Genomic DNA, 26,465 nt, shown 5'->3' with positions numbered 1-26,465 from the left:
GGGGAACTTTTCCTAAAAATGCCTCCTGAAGGGTCGGTCAGAAACTAGAAGTCTTAGAGCCAGATCAGTGCCGGTAAATACCGCCTACCTAACCTCCTGGCTGGAGAAACCACAGGTCTATGAAAACTGATTCGAAGGCTGGGGAGAACGGATCTGTGCAGGCAACGTGGGACACCAGAATGACTATCAGCTGCCTCAGAAATCTCGTGAGTCTGTTTCTGTTTTGCAGATAAGTTCATTTGCATTATTTTTTAGATTCCACATATAAGCGATATCACATGGTATTTGTCTTTCTCTGTCTGGCTTACTTCACTTAGTATGATAATCTCTAGATTATATAAAACAAACTTAGGGTTACCAATGGGGAAAGCGAGGGAGGGATAAATTAGGAGTTTGGGATTAACAGATACACACTACAATATAAAATAGGCAACGAACAAGGACCTACCGTATCGCACAAGGAACTATTCTCAATTTTTTTTAATTTATTTTTGGCTGCGTTGGGTCTTCGTTGCTGCGCACGGGCTTTCTCTAGGTATGCGGGCTTAGTTGCTCTGCGGCATGTGGGATCTTCCCTGTCCAGGGCTTGAACCCGTGTCCCCTGCATTGACAGGCGGACTGTTAACCACTGCACCACCAGGGAAGTCCCTATACTCAATATTTTATAATAACCTATAAGGGAAAAGAATCTGAAAAAGGATAGATTCATAAGTATAACTGAATCACTTTGCTGTACACCTGAAACTAACAACATTGTAAACCAACTATACTTCAATTTAAAAAAGAAAGACAGGAGGAAGAGACCAAAAAAAAGAAAGAAATCTCATGAAAGGGGGTCTCTGTCCATCTGTCCGTGCCGTCTTAGTTCTTACCTTCTGCTTCTCCCTGAGGCCAGTGCTCGGGACCCTGAGGCACACAGGAAGCCCCCCGTCAATTCCTTCCCAAATCCTACGGCTATGAGGAAGTCCTCACTCAAGAGACACTTGGGGCTGGCAGTCTAACAGGCCTGGTAGCTGTGGTTGATTTGTTCCAGCGCATCTCCCGAGACCGGGTGAGGCCTGAGGGCCACCAGCAGTCCTGTTATCCGCACTGTACATGATTGAGAGTGATGACCACAACCAAAGAAACCTTTGCATTTGACCGCCTGGTGGGGAGCCTTGGTGGGAGCTGTCAGGTTGCTGAGCACAGGCGGCTGCACCTGCTTTGGCGTTGAGGTAAGTCAGGGTAGAGGCCCAGCCTGCGTCTGCTGATGGTGGCCCTTCATCCCCAGGTTCCTTTAAAAGGTTATGCAGGGAATTCCCTGGCAGTGGTTAGGACTCCACGCTTCCACTGCAGGGGGCACGGGTTTGATCCCTGGTCGGGGAACTAGGATCCTGCACGGCGTGGCATTTTGGGTCTTCGGCCGAATTCTGTGGTGGGAAGTAGCAGCTCCGGGCCAGATTTAGATACTTTCAAAGGCTGACTGGCCCCTTTTCTCTCCCTCCTGCTGTACAAAGTCTTTCAAAATATTTTGAGTCTTGAGACGCATCAAGTTTCAAGTTTCAGTTTATTTATGTATTGAGAGATAATTGACACATAACATCCTATTGGTTTCAGGTAGTACAACACAATGATTCGCGACCTGTGTACATTGCGAAATGATCACCGTCATGACTGTAGTGAACATCACTTCATGTAATTGCCAAATTTTATTTTCTTGTGATAAGAACTTTCAAGATTCACTCACTCAGCAACTTTCGAAGATGCAATACAGTTCCAAGTTTCAGCTTCTAATTCTCTATTACCCGCCACGCTGACAACTGACTTGGCCTTGGGGATGTTACCATAAAGGTCTGCAGTGGAATCCCGGGCAGCCGGACTCATAGGCAGCTGCTTCCCCTCAGGGTGTCCCAATCAGCCTCACTGGGATCGGGCTCACCCCCACCAGCGCAGAGGCAGCAGGATCACCGGAGCTGGGACCTCGGAGCCTAGAACCAGTGCTTTGGTGAGTCGGTGGTGGCTGAGTGCTCATGGCAGGGTGCATCTCAGCCCTCACCTGCCCCGACAGGACCTTTTGGAAACCGGGGCCAAGTCTCCTAACAGTCAGCAGCTGGGTCTGTGCCTGGAGTGGGGAAGTACACCCAAAGTCTAACACCCACTGGGGGAGTTCACCCTCCACGGGGCAGCAACCTGTGGGAGACACAGCCACAGCCCGTTTGCCAGCCAAAGGCATTTCTCCACCAGCCAATTGCAAGACTCTACCATCCTGTTCCCAACTGTGAAGACTTCGTGAAATTAACACTTGTTAAGTGGAGCACAGGGTGCAGGACGATGAGTGGGTTCAGCAACAGACCACGGAGAAATCGAAATTGGCAAGTTCATTACTCACAGGGCCTGGACCAAGCACACAGCACACCGGGAGGGGCCCCAGGGGGGGGTCAAGGCGGAGTGCAGACAGGGACTGGACTTGGCACACATCCCTTTATTAGGGTCCACGGGGGAGTGCTCTGGGGTTTCTAGGTTAGGACCAGATTGATCAATCCAAACCCCAAGAGCAGGGTTTTGGTAAGCTCACGGGGGTCCTGGCTAAGGGGTGCGCAAAGCTTACCGGCACTGGGAGGCAGGTGAGCTACTGATCACAAGGGCTGCGGGGCAGTCACTCCAGGGACTTACATCTGCTTGTGGCCGAGCGGCTGCTATAGGGCATGTCCTTGCACGAGGGGCTTGTGTCAGCTTAAGGTTCCTGCAGCCATCTGACCAAACACGATGGATGAGGCAGCAATACTAGAGAGCAGCTTAGCTAGACTCTGGACGGATATACATCGAGTACATCTAGATGTGAACTTATTTTTAGTTATTCAGCTATAGGCATATATTGCATGTCTATATATGCATGTATATATACATATATACTTCACACACATATGCATGTTAATGCACATCTTTTGTTAAATCTGAGCCAATACATCTTTGAATATTTACTTTTCTTCCGTTTTTTTCATTTTGTCTTTAAGGAGCTCCTGTTTGCTCTTCTCTCTGTTTTTTTGTTTTGTTTTTAGTATTTTTGGCCGTGCTTTGCAGCGTGCAGGATCTTAGTTCCCTGACCAGGGATCGAACCCGTGCCCCCTGCGGTGGAAGCTTGGAGTCTTAACCACTGGACGCCAGGGAAGTGCCTGCTCTTCTCATTTGTATGTCTCTTCCCCCATTCTTTCACATTTTCCACCTCTCTATATACTGAATTCTGTGAATTGGCTTATGGCTCTGCCTTCCTGTTCCCATTTTCTTCAGCTGAGTATAATCTGTTTGACATGTAGAATATTTTAACGTTGAGTTTTAAATTTCAGTGACTATATTTTTCATTTCTAGACACGCTATGTGGTTCTTTTTCCAAATAAGCCAGTTATCTTTCTTTGTGTCTGCTTTCATGCAGTTTTGATTTTTTTTCATCATTTTTCAAGACAGTCATTTTTATAGAATTTCAGATTTTTCTATCACCTTAAAAGACTTGAGGTTTTTATTTTGTTAAAATGTCTGTTGACTTTCTTCACATTTTATAATTCTAGATTATGACCTCATCTTGGGTTTGTATGTCAGAACCCTGGGAAACACAGGTTGAGGGTGTCTTTCTCCAAGAATAGTTTGTGTTTGCTTCTGTAAAGTTGCTTCAAAGACCAGGACAAATTTCTATGTTAATTGTTCAGTTTTTCAACTGGGGCATGAGTAGAGCAAATTCACAATTCTAACTCGTAAGAGGTGCAGGTCACAGCTTGTGAATCATCAGGGTAAATTCTTTCCCTACCAGAGTCCAGGGAAAGACAGGCAAGCTTCCTGAGCAAATGAGCAGGTTTTTCTCTGGTCCATCCTTTCCCTATATGTACAGGCTTTTGAAATTTCTCAATTTATGAGGTATTTCAGTGCCAAGCCTTCTGCCTATAGCTTTTAACACCCAAGCTTCTGGGTAAACAAACCTACAGGGAAGCTTACAGCATCAACTCACACACTTTTCAGTTCCCTCTGGAACTGGCACCTGGAAACCTCACTGATTTTCTTGCAAGCTGAATTATGCATTTAAAAGAATGTCACCTGTTATTGTCCATAATTTCAAGTGGTTTACAGTGGAACATTTTTCACTTTAGGTGGTCCACTATACTGCCAGAAAAGGGAGTCCCAACCTTACTCATTTAACATGACTTATAAACTAGTTGATGGAGAGAGATCAGGGGATGTCATGAAATTGCTGGTTTCCAGATCCAGGGGGGCTCTGTAATACTTGCCAGCAAACAAAAAACCAAATGGTGTGTGGTACGGTGTATGGACTTCCGGTTGAGTAGTAAATCCCAGTTATAACGTATATTAAAGACAAAAGGGTGTAATTTAGTGTGGAAACTCTTGATAGATGTCATCCTACATATTATGGTATCTGTGTCTACAAGTTCACAATTATGTTCAACTACAAATGCAGTTCAAAAATAAGTAAAATAAAATTCTGTTTATGTAGCATCTCCAGGAACATAGTCCCCGCATACCCCTGGCATTGTTCTGTGGCTTATTCAGTCTGTTATATTAATGGTTTAAATTATTCACTTACAGCTCAATAGCCACAGTTAATGTAGACACAGATACACTTCATAGTTAAGCTTAAGTTTATCCTATAAAAATAGATCTCTCTAGAGCATCATTACCCTTCTATCCTTAGTTTTATGAGAATAAGCATTTCCTAGTTCTCCAAGTTGGTAGGAAGGTCTGCCCACAGTGGCATTGGACTTCTTGCTGAAGGATTTTCCATGTTCACAAAATCCACAGGGTTTTCATTCCTAGATGTGTTGGGAATTCCTGATGAAAACTTCTCTCTCACTTTATCCGTACAGTTTCTCCCTGGTGTGAATTCTGTGGTGTCTGATGAGGTTCGCCTTCTGGGAGAACGTTTTCCCACAGTCAGAGCATTCATAGGGCTTCTTGCCCATATGGGTTCTCTTGTGTATGATGAGGCAGGAGTTTTGGGAGAAAGCCTTCCCGCATTCGCTGCACTCGTAGGGTTTCTCTCCAGTGTGGGTCCTCTGGTGAAGGATGAGGTGTGACTTCTGGAAGAAGGCTTTCCCACACTGGCTGCAGCCATAGGGCTTCTCTCCTGTGTGGATTCTGTAGTGGATAATGAGGCATGACTTCCGGGAGAAAGATTTCCCACATTCTTCGCAGCCATAGGGTTTCTCTCCCGTGTGGGATCTGTGGTGTTCGATGAGACGTGACTTGTGGGAGAAGATTTTCTCACAGTCTGAACACTTATAAGGCTTCTCTCCAGCCAGAATGGCCTCGGGTATGGAGAGGCTTGTTTCTGGGGAGAGCCTTTTACCGCATTTGCCATTTCCGCCGGGTTTCTCGTCTGTGTGCTTTCCCGGACGTTTTTTGCTGAGGCAAACCTTCTCCTCCCTCAGGCCATCCCCCTGGTCATTGCATCCACAGGACTTCTCATCCCTGTGGACTCTCTGATGGGTGATGATTTCTGATTTATGGGAGAAGCCTTTCCCACATTTGGTACATTTGTGGGGTTTCTCGTTACTGTCGGTTCTCTGATCAGCATTAAGGGCTTGGTCATGGCTTAAAGCATTTCTACATTGGTTACATTCACGTGGGTGTGCCCCAGAATGTGGAGTTTCCAGCTTAGAATAGAGAAATAAGTTCCCCTGTGCATCATATTCAAATCTCCTTCTTGCAAGGTACGCGTTAGGAGTAACGCCTGCATTACCCGGCAAGGCTGCTCCACATGACTCGCACTTAGGGACCTGTTGTCCTGAAGAAACGACGTTTGTGTTCTGACAGGTGTTTTTTTCGACTGTGTTACATGCGTTTTGCCCTTCTGTGGTCAATTTTTTCTTGTCTAGGAGTGCAGCTTGCTTCAAAAGTTTGTTTTGGTGTTCCCGTTGCCTCTCTACTTGGGTATCAACTTGCAAAACTTCTAGGGAAAAAAATAAATAAGGACACAAACGTGTTATCTTTCCAGGAGCACATCACAGAACTAAACTATTCCAGAAATGTTTGGAAGGAGGATTAACTTCGTGGTTTCAAACCTGATTGCCCAGATTAAATAATCATAATCATAATCCTACTACAAACACTTCCTACTCCCTTGGCTTCTGAAAAGAAAAAAAAAAAAAAAATGAGAACTGATAACAGATAAAACCCTGACGGTGAATATATGTAAGCTCTGCTATTATCAAGTCCGCACATTAAATTGGGAAGAAGGTGAAAACACACACAAGAGAAAAACTAGAGGATAGTGGACTCAAGGCATTGATGTGCTGATGAACCAGGTCACCAAGAGAAAAAGAAAACCCGATCTGTGTCAATTACCATTCTCCATGGTGAAAGCATTCCCCAATGTGACCAATTTGAGGATGACGTCACAGAATGCAGAGCCAGAGGATTCTGCCACCATTGGCCATCACAGGCCGGTACTAGCTCCAGCATCCCTAGGTAAGGGGAAGGCATAATAAGGAGGCCCCATCAGGAGATAAGGGTATTTAGGAATTATGAACGAAGACTAAAGACAGACCAGCGTTTTCAGGGGACTCTAGGGAGAAGGGTGTTTAGGAAATAGGAGCAAAGGACTTGGGCTGAATGAAGTGTGAGTTCCCCTCACTTTATTCCTAGGTTGCAAATAGCCTTTTCTCTCACCTGCACTTCCTGTGCCCTTCCCACCTTAACTTCCCCTCCATTCTGTATATCAAATTAATTTTCTCAAAGCATCAAGTTCTTTAACTGTTACAGGAATTCTCCTAGAGTCAGAGGTCCATTCTGCAGCGGTTTATTCTCACATGGGTCTACGTGGTCTTTACGATGTCCAGTACATCGACACAAGAACCGCAGAACCGAATGCAAGCCATCCTTGCCCTGGGAAGATTCCCTGTTGTGTTCTGATTGCTCAGATGACCGTTTTTTTCATTTGGTTCCCTTAAAACCAAATCTGGCCAACAACCCAACCCTACGTGTCCCCTTCCCATATGCCTGCAGATCAGCCCCTCCACTAAACCCATACTGACATTCCTTGGGCAAGTTGGTTTCCACAGCACTGTGGAATCTACTTGGAGAATCTTAACTGTCGAATTCTTCATCCTATGCTTAGATATTTATTTGCTTTTCCTTTACTTACATTTTAAACCACAAATACCCCGCTATTTCACCTTGGGCACTAATACCCAGTGGAACCATGAAAATTCCTGTGTTTAGAAATATTTATGTTCCCTGAGCCCCACTGCTGAATTCCTAAGAGACAAAATCAATGCCTCGTGATCTTCCCCAGCAGAATTTTCTGGGTTGGGACCCAGCCAGGGGGCATTTTTAAAGCTCCCCCAGTGAGTCTGGGGTACCCCCCTGATTAATAACAACTGCCCTGGGCTTCCCTGGTGGCGCAGTGGTTGAGAATCCACCTGCCAATGCAGGGGACGCGGGTTCGAGCCCTGGCCCGGGAGGATCCCACAGGCCGTGGAGCAATTAAGCCTGTGAGCCACAACTACTGAGCCCACGTGCCGCAACTAATGAAGCCCACGCGCTTAGAGCTCCACAACAAGAGAGGCCACCGCAATGAGAAGCCCACACACCTCAATGAAGAGCAGCCCCTGCTCGCCGCAACTACAGAAAGGCCGCGCGTGCCAACGAAGACCCAACACAGCCAAAAATAAATAAATAAAATAATTAAAAAAAATAAAAAATAAAAAAAATAACAACTGCCCTGAACAGATGCTTGATAAAGGATCCTTGTCCTAGACAGTAGAGGGGGTTAGTCGATATATACTATGTGTGTCGTGCAGAAATAAAGATGAATAAAACAAAGGCTCAGCTCCCTGTGGGATCACACTGAGATGGGGGAAAAGCTTCAGTTATAACGTATCAGACAAAATGGGGACATGTTACATGGTCTTGAAAGAAGATGAATTTAAAGTCATCTAAAAGGTAGAAAATAACTGTTTAAGGCATTGAAAGAAAAGACAACTAAAATAAAAATGAGTGACACAAAATAACACAGTTATTTTAAAATAGGACAAATCTATGAACCCCTGAAAGCATGAGAAAGCCTGTTTTATAACCATGGGGACAAGCGTAAGCCTGAAGATTCTAGAGAAAGACTGAGAAAGCAAGGTCTTAGAAGGGGGCAGTGGAATAGAATGAACGGATAAACTTTAAAAGAATATGTCTTTCTCTAAAATCCAGGGAAAGGAGAGTAATCATGCAGTGATGTGTGATGTATGCAGGTAGCAGGAATCATTTGGGCATTTCAAGGTCTTGAGTCAGATGTCCATAGCTGCTTGCAAAGATCCAAGGCTTTTAACACAGATGTGTGAAACAAAAATAATCTGAGGTTCTGCTTTGTGACCTCCTGGAATCTTATGTCCATTGTCCCCCTCCAGGCTGGTTCTCTCTCACCTGGAAAGCTCCATCTGAGGATCTCTTCCTCCTTCATCCACGGTTCTTGCCCCTGCTCCAACCTGGAGATCACAGCTGGTTTGGTGACTTGACACCCTATTCATAAGAAATAGTTACAAAACTTATGCTGAGCCACCTGGGCCATCCAAGGAAGCAGAAGGCTCAGACTGCCTAATGAACATTTACATCTCAGCCAAAGAATAGCTAGTTCACTTGGGAGGAAAATTCACAAATAATCCAGGTGAGATGAGAACAAGACTTACTGATGGCTGAAACCCAAGGCCAGACATTCTTAGTACTTAACAGGGTCTTACGTAACAGAGAAAAGAAAGGAGCTCAGACATAAGCGGCGGGCAGGGGGGACACAGGAAGCCTTCCTCACCCACGGAGACCAGGTGGCTGTAGTTCTCCAGCATCACATCCCGGTACAGGGTCCTCTGCGTAGGGTCCAGCTGCTGCCACTCCTTACGGGTGAAGCCCACAGCCACGTCTCTGAATGATAACGACCCCTGGAACAGCACACTCCTGATTAAACTGGAGTGCTCAGCACAGAGTATTATGGCAAAGATGTAGAGGAGATGGATCTTACCACCTTCGGAGGTCAGGTTTCCCCATGTTAAGTTATATAGGAAGCTTAGCATGCCCCTAACTTTGTACGACATTTCGTGGGAGAGAAAAAAAAAGATCATTAGAAAATATCTCACTTCTGGATCTCTATTCACCCATTCATCCATCCATCCATTCAGTGAGCAAGCATCTACGGAAGACCAGGTATGTCACTGGTGTTCTGCATGGTCCTTGAGGTTGAAAGCTCAATGCCACGTTGCTTCTGTTCTAGGGCATTTGTAGTCTGGTGGAGTGAGATGAATGTAAGAGACTGCTGTGTGGTAACAATACACTGAAGGCTATGACGGAAGTACATTTAAGTAAAGAACAGACACAAAGAAGACAGCAGTCAAATTCAACATCCTGATGTCAAGTTAAGCCTCATTGGAGGTTACATGTCAGCAGAATCATGAAAAATAAATTGTTCTGATGTTTGAAGGATATTCCTATCAAGAGGCATGGCCTGAGCAAAGGCAAGGAAAATCTGGTAGGAACTGCAAATATATGACAGTAGGGAATGACAGTATAGAGTATAAGGGGAATGTGTGTATGTGTGTGTGTGTGTGTGTGAGAGAGAGAGAGAGAGAGAGAGAGAGAGAGAGAGAGAGAGAGAGAGAGAGAGAGAGAGAGAGAGAGGGCAGATCATAGGACAAACAAAGGGTTTTTCATACATGCAATGGGGACTCCATCACAGTATTTAAGAAGGGGAGTTACCAAAGACAAACTGATGTGGAAGATCACTGCATCACTGAGGTGGGAATCACTGGGAGGGAGAGAATGAATAAAATTCGGGTACAATTATAGGGAATTCTCTGGCATCCCAGTGGTTAGGACTCCGTGTTTCCACTGCAGGGGGCACGGGTTGGGGAACTAAGATCCTGCAAGTCACGTGGCACAGCCAAAAAAATAATAATAATAAAAATAAAGTTCGGGTACAATTATAATCATCAACATGTGATATGGTCAAAATTAAGGTGGCAACAAGAGGAAAGCAGAGAAAGGATTCCATGTACACAGAACAGGGCTTGGCTCCCCTTCCCTTTCACCCTCCTTTTCTCTCTCTCTGAATGAATTAAGGACCAAAATTACAATTTTAATTTATACTGAGTATTATATATATATATATATAATGTTAGTGTGTAAATCATTTTAAATATTGGTTTAGAAGTTAAAAGGCTAAAGTGTAAGAATAATTATCTCAGATTTGTTAATGGAAACAATGTAAAAGGAAGTAAAATCTGTCATAACAAAGTGGAGGGGGGAGTAAAGTGCAGAGTTTCTATATGCGATTGAAGTTAAGTTGTTACCAGGTTAAAACAGACTGTTAACACTATTAAATATTCAATGCAAGCCTCATGGTAACCACAACAAAATCTACAGTAGGTACACAGAAATAAAGAGAAAAAAAGTATATCACTACCAAAACTGTCCTCAAACCACAACAAAGAGAGGAAGAGACGAACAAGAGAACTACAAAACAGAAAACAATTAGCAAAATGGCAATAGTAAGTCCTTACCTATCAATAATTACTTTAAATATAAGTGAACTAAACTCCTCAAATTAAAACACATACTGTGGCCAAATGGATAAAAAAGCAAGACCCAACAATTTTCTGTCCACAGGAGACTCACTTTAGATATAAGGGCACATATTGGGTGAAGGGATGGAGAAAGATATTCCATGCAGATGGTAATCAAAAGAGAGCAGGTCTGGCTATACTTATATCAGACAAAATAGACTTTAAGTCAAAAACTATCACAAGAGACAAAGTCATATAATTATAAAAGGGTCCATTCAACAGGAAGATGTAACAATTATGTATGCACAGACCATCAAAGCACCTAAATATGTGAAGCAACGTGGACAAATCAGAAGAGAGAAATAGACAGCAACACAATAATAGTAGCAGACTTAAATACTCCATTCTCATCCAGACAGAAAACCAACAAGGAAAGAGCAGAACTGAACAACACTATAGACCAAATAGCCCTAAAAGATATATACAGAACATTCTACCCAACAGCAGCATAATACTCATTCTTCTCAAGAGCACACAGAACGTTCTCCAGGATGGATCATATGTTAGGACATAAAAGCAAATCTTAACAAATTTAAGAAGACTGAAATTATTCACAAAGCTAGAAATCAATAATAGTAATGAAAATGGGAAAAAATTTAATACATGGAAATTAAATAACCACACTCTTAAACACCATTGGGTCAAAGAAGAAATCAAAAAGGAAATTAGAAAATATCTCAAGACAAATGAAAATGAAAACATAACAAACCAAAACTTAGGAGACGTAGCAAAAGCAGCACTAAGAGGCAAGTTTATAGCAATAAACACCTACTTTTAAAAATAAGATACCAAATAAACAACCTAACTTTGCACCTTTAGAAAAAGAACAAACTAAGCCCAAATTAGCAGGGTTTTTTGAAAAGATAAAATTGAGAAACCCTTAGCTAGACTAGGGGGAAAAAAAGAGAAGACTGGAATATATAAGATCAGAAACGAAAGAGGAGACATTACAACTCATGCCACAGAAATAAAAAGGATCATAAGGACTATGATGAACAATTATACACCAACAAATTGGACAACCTAGGAGAAATGGATACATTTCTAATAAAAATACAACCTACTAATACTGAATCAAGAAGAAATAGAAAGCCTGAGCAGACCAGTAACAAATAAAGAGAATGAAGAAGTAACCAAAAAACTGTCAAACTGTCAAAAAAGAAAAGCCCAGGAACTTTATGAGTGAATTCTACCAAAAATTCAAAGAAGAATTTGTACCAATCTTTCTTAAACTCTTCCAAAAAACAGAAGAGGGAATCCTTCCAAACTCATTCTATGAGGCCAGCATCATCCTGATATCAAAACCAAAGATACCACAAGAAAACTCAGGCCAATATCCCTGATAAACACAGATGCAGAAATCCTCAACAAAAGACTAACACAGCAAATTCAACAGCACGTTCAAAGAATCATAAACCATGACCAAGTAGGATTTATCCCTGGGATGCAAGGATGGTTCAACATATGAAAACCAATCACTGTGTTTCACTACATTAACAGAATGAAGGATAAAAGTCACATAATCATCTCAACAGATGCATAAAAAGCATTTGACAAAATTCAACACCCTTTTATGATAAAAACTCTCAACAAATTAGGTATAGAAGGAACTTACCTCAACACAATAAAGGCCATTTATGAAAAGCCCACAGCTAACACCATACTCAATGGTGAAAAGCTGAAAGCTTTCCCCCTAAGTTCTCGAACAGGGCAAGGATGCCCACTCTTGCCTCTCCTATTCAACACAGTACTGGAAGTCCAGCCAGAGCAATTAGGCAAGAAAAAGAAATAAAAGGCATCCACATCAGAAATGAGGAAATAAAGGTATCTGTTTGCAGATGATGTTATCTTAGTGCAGGGTATCAAAGAGATGTCTATATTCCCATTTCATTGCAGCATTATTCACAATAACCCAAGAGATGGAAACAGCCCAAGTGTCCATCAGTGGGTGAATGGATAAAGAAAATGTGGTATATATATATATATACATACAATGAAATATTATTCAGCCATGAGAAAGAAAATCCCACCATTTGTGACAACATAAATGGACCTGAAGGACACTATGCTAAGTGAAATAAGCCAGACAAATACCACAATGATCTCACTCTTATGAGGAATCCCAAATAGTGAAATTCATAGAATTAGAGAGTAGCATGGTGGTTACCAGGGGCTGGGAGGAGGGGGAAAATGGAAGGTTGGTCAAAGGATTCAAAGTTTCAGATATGGAAGATGAGAAACTTCTGGAGATCTACTGTGCAGCATCATGCCTGTGTTTAACAATACTGTATTGTATACCTAAAAATTTGCTAAGAGGATAGATCGTATGTTAAATGCTCCTACCTCAAAAGAAAAAAAGTTATAAAGGTGGGGGAGGGGAATTTTTGGAGGCGATGGATAAGTTTATGGCCTTAACCGTGCTGATGGTTTCATGGGTGTACACTTATCTGTAAACTCATCAAATTGTGTACATTAAATATGTACAGATTGAATGTCAATCATACCACAAAGTGGTTTAAAAAAATAAAAATTTCTGGGCTTCCCTGGCGGCGCAGTGGTTGAGAGTCCGCCTGCCAATGCAGGGGACACGGGTTCGTGCCCCGGTCCGGGAGGATCCCACATGCCACGGAGCGGCTGGGTCCGTGAGCCATGGCCACTGAGCCTGCGCGTCCGGAGCCTGTGCTCCGCAACGGGAGAGGCCACAGCAGTGGGAGGCCCGCGTACCAAAAAAAATAATAATAATAAAAAAAATAAATAAAAATTTCTAATAGTCACTTTTAAACAGTAAAAAAAAAAAAAAGATTTTAATCTCTCTTTAACCTAATCTATCCAAAATATAATTTCAACATATCATAATTATTTTAAAATCACTGATATAGTTTTCATTCTTTTTTAATCATATCACATCTTCAAAACCTGGTGTGTATTTTCCACGTAAGGTACATCTCAATTCAGACACTATTTTCAGTTTCACTTTGCTGAAATGTAGTCCTATCAAAACAAAGTTGTGTTTCCTGAAAAAATATTTACTCTGATTCAGTTTTTAAATTGAAATGCAATTGAAAATTTCAGAACCACAGTCACATTAACCACACTTTGGATGCTCAGTATCTACCTGTGGCTACTGGCTACCGTGATGAACAATGCATGTCTAGAACACATCAATACTACTGGATTCCTTTGCTGGGAATTTGCTATTGGTAGATAAAACTACAGTTTAATCATTAAGGGCCCAGTTCTATGTCTGTCTGTCTGCCTGCATTCAGATCCCAGCTCCATCGCCTAATGGATTTTATCATCTCTAGCCTCAGTTTGTTCATCTGTAAAATGAGGGAAGGAGTTAATGGTAATATCTATCTCACAGGTTTATTCATGAAACAATATACGAAAAACACAGAGACCGGCACATAAGTGCTCAACAGATAGTTTTATAAGTTTTATTGTCATTATCTTTATCACACATAGCCATAACAGGGAGAAGCTCCCAGTGAGACTTGGTTTCCTACAAAACAAAAGTTTCCCCCAGAAGACACCAAATGAAACGTCCAGCTTCACATACAGGTCTGACAGCCTCATGTTGTGGTCAGCTCTCTCCTCTGAGGAGGCTGTGGTGTCACCACCTGGTTTTCAATCTCTCAGATTGGTCCTGTCCCAGATGTTCCTGGTATCAGATATCCAGATAGCCCTAGCTTTATTAAGCACAGACACTCCCATCAAGACAGGTCCCTACACCTGAAACTAACACAACACTGTAAGTCAACTATACTTCAATTAAAAAAAAAAAAGCGCCTGTAGATAGAGCATTCTGCAGCAAAAAAGACAGGTCCCTGAGCTCAAAACCAACACCCTGTGAATGCTTGCCTTCCTGGAGTGGACAGCTGCAACGTTTATCCACCAGGTCTCATCTTCCTCTGGGACTAACATCCTCCTTCCTCCCCACCCCAAGCACATGGTGCTCCTGGGAGCGCCCCTCTGCAGACCCAGCCCCTCAGCCCTCGAACTAAGCAGGACCAATCCCAGTCTTTCCCAAAGATCTTTCAAACTGGCCCTATGAAAGGAGACTTCGTCCCATTCTGCGGCAGAACTTGTCGATGTGAGAGCTGATGGCCACCCTATTTCCGGCCATACGGATGAAGTCGGCATGAGAAAAAGAGTCACAGAACAGGGACAAGAGAACAAGAGAGACACCTGGTGAGATCTGGGTCCCTGGGCGGAACTCTCCCAGTCCCAGCTGCACGCCTGCTCTTCCCAGTTTGGGGTGCTGCCTAGATTTTTGTCTTTGTCCTCAACTAGCTCTAGCTGGGTTTCGCGCTCTTGTAACTTCCAGGATTCTGACCAGTGCACTTCAAGTTCATGCAACCCTAGAGCCCGGGGTAAAGAGGGAGGCCCTTTAGGAACAGAGGCATGTGAGGATGACCGGCTGACAGAACACAATGATATCATGATGTCTGAAGAAAGATAATGACGACCAGTGAGAAAGGACGCAAGGGAGGTCAAGGGCAATGGGTGAGGTCTAAGTCACGGAGAGAGAAGGAGGCAGGCGAGCTCGCACAATCTTCCCTCCTGCCCCTGCCGAAGACGGAAGCTTTGAGCTGTTTAAGCTCCATCTGTGTCAAAAATGATTATGAACAGCAGTTTGAAGAACATGCCACTCACTCGTTCCTCTAGATCATTCAGTGTTTTATCTAGGTCAGTGTGAACCGTAACACAGCTGTTTATGCAGACCTGAGTGTTTGGATTCCTCCAACAACTGTAATCACAGATTTCTGCACTGGCACAACATCCATTCTTTATACTGGAAAAAAAAAAAGTCACAGGAGATCTGCTGTTGTGTTTATTTGAATGTTGCTATCATTGAGGAACCTGCCTGCTATATCTCACGTATGAAGACCCATCACATAAATGTCTAAATATCCTAAAAAGCTTTATTCCCCCTGAGAAGGTGATATGCTTGTCCCAGACAACACAAGTCATATATGGGATGGAATCTGTCTTTTTAAAGTGCCGGGCATGTCAGGCATAAATTTAGAGAGCAGCTAATAAACTGCAGCAGCCTCTGTACTGCCCCCACCCTGCCTTTCCCATGGCCTTGATCGTCCGCTCTCTTCCTATTTTCACGGATCCTGATTTCTGTTTGCATTGCGTTTGATTGGATTAATTCTTACAAGCAACCTGAAATCCACGGTAAAACAAGAAGCGCAGTTGAAAGCAATGCCACACTCACCTGGCACATGGTCCTTCCTTGCTGGTCTGGGAAAAGCAGACACCTGTGGAGGCAGAGATTGGGGTGGGGGGAGAAGAGGACATGAGAGGCCAAGCTTGCCTCCAGCCTCAGAGTCAACTGCTCTAACACCCCAGGCACGGGGTGGCATGGGGGCTCCTCCCAAGAACCCCGTTTATCAGAGCAAAGCCCTCACCTTGGAATGTGATGGGGACCCAACTTTGAGGCTTGAACCTGAATTATTTTTCTACTTAATGAATACACATCCCTGAGTCGCAGTAATCAATGTGCAATTTACTACCCTCCCCTGCCACTACCCAGAAATTTAATTAATAGAAATTTATTCTGAAGAAACAGTCATGAGTTCGGGCAAAGATTTAGCGGCCAAGATATTTATTACAATCTGGTAAAACTCTGAAAAAACAGAAATAACTAAATATCCAACTATAGAGGACGAGTTAAATGAATATACCACAACCAAAGAGAAATAAACATCATGTAGCTAATAAAAATAAAACCATAGAAGACAATTTATTGATCGTATACTGGCAACTGAAAAAGGTGGTTGAAAACTATTTGATCTCACACACACACACGCACACGCACACACACACACTCACACAGAATAGTCTCTGAAATGATGGAAGACAAAATGCAAGTAGTAGTTAGCGTTGCACAGTTGGATAATGCCCAATTTTACATTTTTTTCTTTGTACTTAGATGAATCTTCTAAGCTCTTCTATGACAAATGGGCATTTCATATATGATCATGCCTTTAAAATTATCATTTTAAAAATATCTGTAGCCTACTAATCTTCTAACCCAAAGCTTCTATCACCATTCCTGCCCCTGCTGTTGAGGAAATTCACAGGAAAATATAAAAATGGGTTCTAGAAGGTGGAGTCCATTCAATGGCACTTAGCTAAGGCAACTGGAGGTCTATTAACCTGGGGCGCTCAGTACTATCCGTGGATCCTGCTAAGTTTTGTTTGCTTCTCCTCTCGTAGTTGTAGTTTCTCGACAGTAAATTTTATTATTAAGACCTGTTCTGGGCTGAACTGTGCTCATCTCTGCCCAGGAAGTGGTCCCGTTCTGGCTCTGCCACTTACCAAATATGGGACAAGATCTGATGACTTCTCCTGAGCCCTCCTCCTTTCCTCATTTTCCCAGGGAACCGGAACACGAAGGTTCAGGAGCAAATTTACTGTGGCTGGAAGCATCAACTGGACCCCACACCTATCTCTCCTGAATAGACACGAGGTTGGTCCTAGGTAAGTTCCTACTCAGGACAGAGACACACTGGAGTTTGATCCAAGAATTCTGCAGAGACACTAAAACTCTAGAATTACAGAAACTCCATAAAGAATTCTGAGGGTGTCTTTTTTAAAAAAATTGGAGGCTACCTAAGTGCTTAAAAATAAGAGATTGGTTAATAAATTATGATACAATTAAAGCATGCCAAGCTATGAATCAACTTAAAATATTATAAATATTTGACATGGAATGATCTTCCAACAACACCAGCAAGTGAAAGAAGCAGGATACATAGCATATGACTCACAGATGCGTAACAGGAGAATGGATGGGATTTTTTCCCACGTGCCTGGAAATTTCAGCTAAATCCCAAACACCCCAAGTTCTAAGGAGGAGCTTCCAGACACACCCTAACAGATTCCTTCCTTTGGGGGAGGGAATTATCGAAGGAGAGCTGTCTGTTGAGCAAGTGTACCGTGGGCTTGCCTCCCGTCCTAGTCGGGGATTGCTCCCCTTGCAAGCCAAGAGGGGGTGTGCTCCAAGAAAACTGTTCATGGGTGCTGGAGGGAGCCTGGAAAAAGGGAGAACTACAGCCCCAAGCTGGCGTATGTCCAGCTGCAGAAGCTCCCCAGAGGGGGGCTCCTTTGAATGTTTAGGGCATGCAGGAACCCAGAAACAGGAGTCAGCTCTCCAGCTGAAGAATTCAGAAGTCAGAGGCTCCCCACGGCAGCCAGGGGAGGGGAGGGCGCAGGAGCGGAAGCCAGCTGCACGTGTGCTGGATCAAGGATGGGAGGGTTCCCGGGGGAGCCAAGTGGATGGTGGGGAAGCTAAGTGGGCTTAAAGCCCTACTGCAGGGGTGCTGCTGAAGCAGGCTGCTGGCAGGGTGAAGAGAGCCGGTCCTGAGGGGCAGGACCACTGAGCCAAGAGCATGGAGGTCTGCAGAGAGCCACTGCTGGTGTCCCAGGCTGGGCACCCCGACAAAGGGCCATCACATGGCCTCCTGCAGAGTTGAGGGCAGCCAGCACTAGGCAGGTGAGAGCTACAAATAACACCAAGCAGGGGAAATTCTGAGCTATTTTTTCCTCTACTCTCCCCTCCTCATACCCTGACCCTGGAGGAGAAAGGAGGGAATCCAGTGAGAAGGAAGAGTCAAGGAGCAGAGACAGAACAGATCACATGCCCTTCCCATGGCGAGGCCCCAGACCTCTGGCTCCACATGGGGCAGGGAGAAGCTGGAGACTGGACATGAGAGTAAGATGTTCACAGACAGCTGGCAACTGAGAGGGGCCTATTCTATTATAACCTGAAGTGACCCAACAGCTATGGGGTTCCCTGAGATAGCATCCTGGAGGGGAAGTACAATGGGTTGAATTGTGTTCCCCCAAAAGCTCTGTCGAAGGTTTAGCCCCCAGGACCTCAGAACATGACCTTACTTAGTAAGAGGGTCCTTGCAGACGATCAAGTGAAAATGAGGTCACTGGGGTGGATCTTAACGCAATATGGCTGTGTCCTTATAAAAAGGGGAAATTTAGACACAGAGACAGAGGTCAGGGTGATGCAGCAGAAACCACGGATTGCCAGCAGAGCTCCGGAAGCTCGGGGAGAGGCCTGGAGCAGGCCCTCCCTCGTGGCCTCAGAGGAACCAAGCCTGCCCACACCCTGATCTCAGACTTCCAGCCTCCTGAACTGTGTGAGACTCAGTTTCTGTTGTGTAAGCCACTCAGTCTGTGGTACTTGTGATGGCGGCCCCAGGAAGCTAATACAGGAAGGCGGGCCCAACAGCGTGGCTCAAAAACAGTGGTCTGTGACCCTCTACTCCATTTCCTGCTTCATCGTCATGGAATGGGTTTTCATAAACATGTAAAGAAAAAACTTCTATAGAAAACACGCAAAATGTTAGCAATGGTTACCTTCACACGGCAGGATTTGTTTTCCACATTTTCTAATTTTTTCAACAGTAAACGTGCTCATTGTTTAATACTTAAGTATGGCATAAAAATATACATATATCATCTTACTGGGTTCTCTCTCCATGACCTCCTATCAGAGTCCTGCCCCTGGAGGAGAGGAAATCCGTGAGAAGGTCTGAAGGGGTGGAGGGTGGGGAGGGGCGGGGCTTAGCGATGAGGGCCCCGCCCAGCCTCCTCCGGACAGGAGCCCTGGGGGCTAGTGCTGGCTCGGCCTCTAGTAAGCTGGGTGGCTCTGAACACCTCTCTCACGCCCATTTTCTTTCGTCTTTAACAGGAGAAGGAAAAACGAAATACTCTTAGGTTAAGGAAGCAACGTCTGGGCCTTGACTCAACTAGAAGGGGGGGTGGGGTTAGAGGTCACTAGAAGTCAGGTGCGGAGGTGACAGTGGGATGGGAGGAGCTACACATCTAGCTGGATGGACAGCAGAGAATGAGAGTAAACGTGAATGAGTGGAGAGGAATTGGTGGTTGGGGGGTTCACCCTCAGAGCCATGGGGGTCCCTTCCCTGCTAGTTCATGCTTCTCACGCCCTAAAGCAAGAGACCACCCCCTCTCCTCCTACCAAACCTTCCCCTAAATCAAGTCCTAGATGATCCCCTAAGGCAATGACATCACCCCAATTCTGCCTGCAAAACGGGTCCCGGGCTGTTGTAGGGGCACTTTTCGGGGGGCTGCCCCAGATTGTGAGCCTCCAACTTCAGCCCTAAGCTACGGAGCGGGATGAGAGAGGGATCCCCCTTGCCAAGGAGGTGGCTGCTCCCCGGGTCACCTTCCTTACGCCTGGGATTTGAGGACCGGGACCTATTCTGATCGACACAGCTCTGCTCTCCTGCTGAGGACTTACCGTCAGCTGGAGGCTCAGCTCCGGCCTCGGAGACTCTGCAGGTAGAAGCGGGTAGAAAGAAGCTTGACTATGCAGACAGGACAGAGCCGCCCTGGCTACAGTCCGATTCTAAGCCTTTGCAAAGACACTAAGAAAACCTGCAAATAAATAGACGACATAGTGAGACTCGGGTCAAAATATCGGCAGGACACTTTACCTCTGAGTTGGAAACGGATGGGGGTCAGAGGGGGAGTCTGGAAGAACGAAAGCCCAAGAAGGAGCCGGTGCATCGTCTCTGGCTTTGAAGACAGACGTGAGTGTGAGAAGATGCTGAGACAGGCCCTCAGCCGACAGTGGGGAGGGACGCAGGGGCCTCCGACCTAAACCGCCAGAAACTCACTTCCCCTGACCCCGAACTCCTGGAGCGGACTCTCCCCCGGAGCGCCGGAGAAGAGGCCGCCCCGTCCAGTGCCTTGATTTTGGCCTTAGAGACCCGAGCAGAGAGCGTGGCCATCCCACTGGAACGTCTGGCCTCCGAGCTGTGAGCTGCTTTAAACAACTAAATGTGCGGTGATTTGTTTGTTATACAGATATAGAGGAAGAACACGGACAGGGCGGAGCTGGAGACCACGTGGAGACTCCCTGGGTAGTGAAGGCCTACAGGAGGGGAGTGGCTGCCATTCCTGGAAACCCGAGAAGCCCCATCCTTCCCGAAATTTCTCTCCTGAGGAACAAAAGCCCTGTGTTGCTGGGGGAAGGTTAGCAAAACCCTGTTGCTCCCAGAGCACTGGTAAGACCCACGGCATGTGGCAGGAAAAAGAAACAAACACACACTATCCCCATGGGAGAGGGGCAGACATAGGTCCTGGGCTCAGACTTTTAGAGCCGCCAACCTCGCGGGGAGGGGCAGCATCCCCAAGACCCCAGGACCCTCCTGAGACTGAGACACAAAGAGCACCCTGCCCCTCCTCCAGCAGGCCAGCCAGCACCGAGGAGCAGGCGGGAGTGCCAGCAGGAGGAGAGTCAAGGGGCACCGGGGGGGCGGGGGGGGGGGGCGGGGAGGGAAGCCGGCCACGAAGCGGGGACCAGCAACCAGCCGGCTCCAAGCACAGAGCCACGCCAGCCGAGGCTGACAGTAACCATAGCGACAACAAATGCCAGCCTTGCGCAGCTGGCAAGTGCTGACCAGTCTTGTCGCAACCAAACTCCTGCACTCCCAGCTCCGCACGCTGAAACGGCCCAGCAGAAGTCTCCCACACACAATGCGTCGCATTCATTTTAAAAATTCGGAGACAGACAAAAAACAAGAAAGAACGACCCACTGGAAGGAGACAAAGCAATGACCAGAAATCAACTCGATCTTAGGTCCGTGTCCCCAGCAAATGTACACGATGCGTATGCAGCTCAAATGCACCTGAACACTGACGCGACGCAACAAGGGGATACTGACAAATCGTCAATCACAGCAAAAAGAGTTTAGTATATACTTTTAGAAATGAAGATCTAAGATACAAAAAAAAACCCAGTAAGAATATATAAGATGTGAATAACAATTTAAAAGCTTGACCTATTGGATCAGACAGAAGAATGAACTCAATAGTTAGAGAAATATACATTTTTTAAAGTGCATGTGATACAGTTATAAAATTGACAAGCTAAAAAATAAACCTAAACCCATCTTTTAAAAATCAATACTGCATAGATGCCACTCTCTAAACCAAAAAGTAATAAAATCAGAAAATAAAAAGAATGCAAAAATATTTACAATGACTACAAAACTAGTACATACCAAAATTGGTAGATATTTACAAACACATACTTAAAGGAAAATTATAGCCCTAAGATAGGCATTAAATTAAAACTGGAAATTAATGACATTCAATGCAGGAGGCTAGCACAGAAAAAAAGAATAAACTCAAAAGACGTAAAAAAAAAGACAAGTATGAGAAGAAATTTTAAAAGAAATAATTAAGCAGATTTAAAAAAAAATTCTGCCACAAATATATTACCTGAATCTAATCATGATGTAACACCAGACAAACCTAAACTGAGGAATGTTCTATAATAACCGGCCTGTATTCTTCAATAACGTCAATGTTATTAAAGACAATGAAAGATTGGGAAACTGTTCCAGAGTAAAGGAAACTAAAGAGATGTGGGGGGGAATGCAATGCATGATCCTGGATTTTCTTTAGCTAGAAAAATTATTATTGAGACAGCTAGTAAAATGTGACTAAGATCTGTGGGTTAGACAATGGTATTGCATCGATGTTAATCTCCTGATTTTGATCATTATACTGTGGTTGTGTGACAGAATGCCATTGTTTTTGGGAAATGCACATTGAAGTATTTACACACACACACACACACACACACACACACACACACACACACATATATGTATAGCGGGGGCAGGAAAAGCAGGATAAAGCTAACTGTATTAGCAATGAGCCAAAGATGGCCCCTGGGTGGTTTATTTCTTCACGGCAGACTGAGACCAATAGCTCAAAAGACCAGCAGCCCCAAACTCAAATGTCAACACATGTGAATGTTTTAAACACAGTCCAACTATCAGCACATTTTTAGTCATTTAGAAGCTGCATGCTTTACCCACCCTGTGAAACCACACCCAGTTTCTGATAGCTATAAACCATGTGGCTATAAAGACCCCAAGTGGCTTTGACCCAGAGATACCCCCTGGGGTTCCCTCATCCTCCTCTCTTCTGGGAAGTGGCCCCTGGGCCCCAGCCTCTGGGTGGGCTCATGCTGCAAGAGGCCCCTTTCTCCCTCATGCACGCGTAAATAATCTTTGCATGTGTTCCTGCCACTTCATGTTTACATCTTTTTCCTTAACTGGCCCTGAAATCCATCCAGTTCCTGGAACCCCCTATACAAATGTGGTAAAATGTTAGCATTTGGGGAATGTAGATGAAAGGTATTTAGGAATTCTTTGCACCATTCTACTATTATGAGTTTTCTGTAATTCTGAAATTGTGCCCAAAATGAAAAATTAAAAAGAAAAAACTAAATTCAATTCTTGGAAAGGATTTATTACAATTAATAAAAGAGTTGTTTTGTATTTTAAACTAATGAAATAGACTAACTTCAGGCAGGACTGATCAAGAAAACAAGAAAAGGCAAAAAAGAAACAATTTTTGGACATGAAAAAGGAGACAATTACAGATATACTGGAGTTTTCTTTTAATTATGAGACTATTATAAATAATGCCATTACGTTGAAATTAAATTGGACAACTTTCCAGAAAAATATAAATTAATCAAATTAACAAAGCAACAGAAAACCAAATAAACTACAGAACATTAAGTGAAATGGATCCATACTCAAAAATATACCCATCAAAGAAACATTAGGTCCAATCAAATTCCATTCAAAATTTTTGCATGTGCACAAGGCAAAACGGATTTGTATCTAGACAACACACTAAAAATAAATAAGAAAAAAATCCAAAAGAAATACAGGCGAAAGTGATGAATATACAACACAAGCGTATATATTGTTTATGGCTACATTCATATTTGTAAGTAAAACAAAACATGAAAGGATACATAGCAATTTCAGAAGTTACCTCTGAGTGAGAAGAAGGAAAATCCAATAGGGAGGGTGCAAAAAGCCTTCAAGTATTTATGAGGTTTTAGTTCTTCAGAAAATCTGAAGCAAATAAACCTTTAACATTTGCTCAGTCTAGATGATAAGCACAAAGGTTTCTTTCTTTTTCTACTTTGCATGCTGCATTTGAGATATTTCCTAATATAACTTGTTATAAATAGTAGGAAAAAATATATATGTAGAACTATGGATTGCAGTAGGGGAAACTCCTTCAATAAAACCCAAGTTCAAGGCATAATGGAAAAACCTGATACATTTGACCTTATCAAGATTTAAAACTACAGTACCAGTTTCAGTTTTTTCCCACAGCTCAAATCTGTCCCAACTTGAACAAAAAAGAATCAAAGACAGACAAATCCTCCATCATTTCTGCATCACTTCCCACCCTCACGTTGCTCTCTTTCTTCACCAACTGCCTTAAAAGAACAGACTACACTGAACTTTCTCTGTCTGCAAACAGATGCGCTCACACTACCCCACCTTCACTCCCGAGACCCGGCGCCGCTACGGCTTCACAAATCTGAGATACGACGCCTCTACTCTTCTCTCACTACCTTATTCAGCTGCTCATACATTCCGACCAAAAAACAAGTATAACCGCGCCAATGCCTTGCTTAAAACACTTCAGGCACCAACAGGACCCAGTCCACACCCCCTAAGCTAGCTTGATCTGCTCCCTCACCACCTCAGGGCTACTCCAGAGCGCGGAATCCAGCCGTACCCCCTCGGTTTAAGCCTCTTACCTTTGCATATGCGGCTCCCTCCGCTTGGAATACCCTTTTGCCCCCTTCCACCTACGCAGACCCTATTTAAGTCTGATCTTTAGCCCCGCCTCCCCCAGTAGGAACCGACCTCCCTCCCAGGATGTCCATTCATCCAGTAGAGATAACTACCAGGGCACGCATACCCTGAGGGCCCTCATCTGTTTACAGGACTGACATCTCCATAGGACCCCAGCCACGGATGCCACCCGGTGCTTCCCCAGGGGCTGACCCAGACACTCTAAAGGCTAGTCAGATGAATACTGACACTGTAGACCCCTGAAATAACAATCGTTTCACAAACTTCCTTAATTGCCCTCATAGCTCAGAGCCTACCCTTGGCTGGATGTAGGGTCCGCAGGAGGGAGGGAGGGTTGGAGAGAAGGGGGGGCCTTTCCTCAGCAGTTCCCTCCTCACCCACAGGAGGTCTGGACGCCTGAGTGGAGTTCAGGGACCTGCGTGAGCAGAGAAGCTCCAGGTCAAAGCTCAGAAACAAATCCACCGTCGGGAAAAAGGGGTGACCATTCGCGGGAGAGCTAGTCCCCCGCTCCTTGAGGCCAAGGCTATCACTGGGTACCCTGCGGTAGCCCCCTGTGGATGGTGGGCTCAGAAGAGGCTGAGCTGTGGGAGGTCAGAGAAGCAGTGAGACCCAGTCAGCCTGCGGCCCCCAGCCCACACCAGACAGAAACCCTGACCCTCCGCAGAAGACGTCAGACGGAGCCGCCCACCCAGACCCCCCCCCGGACCCCCCGCACAGAGCACCCCCCTTCCTAGCGCCCGCCTGGCTATGCAGCCGTGGATTCCGCCACACGTGCCCTCCCTACAGCCGGGAGCCGAGGGAACCACCAGTCCGAGGTGCCGCGGAGACCTGAGAACCGGCAAGGTCCGAGGTGCTGGACGCCGTAATACCAGACTGGGGTCCGGAAGTGCGCAGATCACACTCGGACACCCCTGCACTGCGTAGGCGCCCCTGGATTGGGGTGGAACTACAACTCCCGGCAGCCTCTGCGGCAAGGCACTTCCGGTCAGCCAGAGGCGCTTCCGGCCACGGGGGGCTGGCGTGGGCGGGCACGCGTGGCGACGTGGATTGGCAAGGAGGTGTCTCCTTTGGCAGCCCCGGTGGACCTGCAGGCAGGCCATGAACACACCATCTTCATGGTGTTGCCGGGCCGGCAGTGGCCCTGGTGGTTTCCCGCCGCATCTGATCCGATCTGTTCCCATCCCGGCGCCATTTTGAGTGGCAGGTTATGGGCTCCCCAGTCTTGAAAGTCCAACCTGGTCTTAGCTGTAGGCCTTGTCCCAGAAAGTCTGCTCTCTGAGGGGCTCCATGTCGGACGCGTTATTTTGTAAAAAATACCTGGCCTTCAGCCCTCATGACAATCCCCGAAATAGGTATTGTTAGCCCCGTTTTGGGGTAGAGGAATCAGAAGCAGCCTTTCTCAATATTTTCACTCTGGAGGCACCCTTGAAATGATTATCAGGTATCAGGGAAGACTTGCCTAAGTATTATGTCTGCAGCTCATGAGAGAATATGGCAATATATATGCATACACACATATGAGATGCCGAATATATGAACTGGACAGTGGCCAGACCACATATAAAAGCAGAACTGTGGGGACTTCACTGGCGGTCCAGTGGTTAAGACTCCAAGCTTCCGATGCAGGAGGCGGGGGTTCCATCCCTGGTGGGGGAACTAAGATCCCACATACCGCGAGGCAAAAAAATAATAATAATAATTAACACCAGAACTCTGACCTACCACCTCTGTGAGCTACCCAAGAAACCAACCCCCTTACCTACAGTAAAAAGCCCAGGAAGCCAGACTGCTATCTCTAGTCACATTCCAGGAAGCTAAACAGTAACTTTTATAGCAGTTGGTTCCAAATGACGAGGACTGGATCAATAACTGACAGCTTCCCTGGTTTTTGTACCTGCTTCTAATTAGGACCAACCAACGAAAGTCAAACATGCTCCCCTCCAAAGAAGGCATACCAGATATCTTCCTTTTTCCACTGTAAAACTCTCGCATTCCTCTGCCTGTCTTTGAGTCTCTACTGAAACAAGTGACAGTGACTGTCTCATTTGCTCTAACAAGCTCTGAATAAATAGCCTTGCCTGTTTTCATTTGGTTGGTCTTCATTTAGTTTCAAAGATACAGTTAATGGTAAATATTTTTCTGTAGATTCTGCTTATTTTGACTAGCTACTGTATTGTGTGGCTTT

General features: G+C 44.9%; 1 protein-coding gene across 5 annotated transcripts; it reads right to left on the bottom strand.

Annotated features, from left to right (window-relative positions):
• Nucleotides 1-4,835: 4,835 nt before the first annotated feature.
• On the bottom strand, nucleotides 4,836-24,966 carry LOC117308220 (uncharacterized). 5 transcript variants are annotated; one of them, XM_073791863.1, is made up of 7 exons: nucleotides 19,873-24,966; nucleotides 19,077-19,293; nucleotides 15,808-15,850; nucleotides 15,309-15,378; nucleotides 8,780-14,272; nucleotides 8,398-8,493; nucleotides 4,836-5,932 (listed from the first exon to the last, which is right to left on the bottom strand). In XM_073791863.1, the coding sequence occupies exons 5-7, from the start codon at nucleotides 9,129-9,131 to the stop codon at nucleotides 4,836-4,838; spliced, it is 1,545 nt and encodes a 514-aa protein (XP_073647964.1). In that variant the 5' UTR covers nucleotides 9,132-14,272; nucleotides 15,309-15,378; nucleotides 15,808-15,850; nucleotides 19,077-19,293; nucleotides 19,873-24,966. The 5 variants fall into 5 exon arrangements, with proteins under 5 accessions (XP_073647964.1, XP_073647962.1, XP_073647966.1 ...); XM_073791861.1 differs by having other exon boundaries at nucleotides 8,780-15,378; XM_073791865.1 differs by lacking the exon at nucleotides 15,309-15,378 and having other exon boundaries at nucleotides 8,780-8,906; nucleotides 19,873-24,965.
• Nucleotides 24,967-26,465: the final 1,499 nt, after the last annotated feature.

Source organism: Tursiops truncatus, chromosome 15 (assembly GCF_011762595.2).
Source record: "Tursiops truncatus isolate mTurTru1 chromosome 15, mTurTru1.mat.Y, whole genome shotgun sequence".
NCBI lineage: Eukaryota > Metazoa > Chordata > Mammalia > Artiodactyla > Delphinidae > Tursiops > Tursiops truncatus.
Note: the sequence above shows the minus strand (reverse complement) of the source record. Positions and strands in the feature narration are given on the sequence as shown.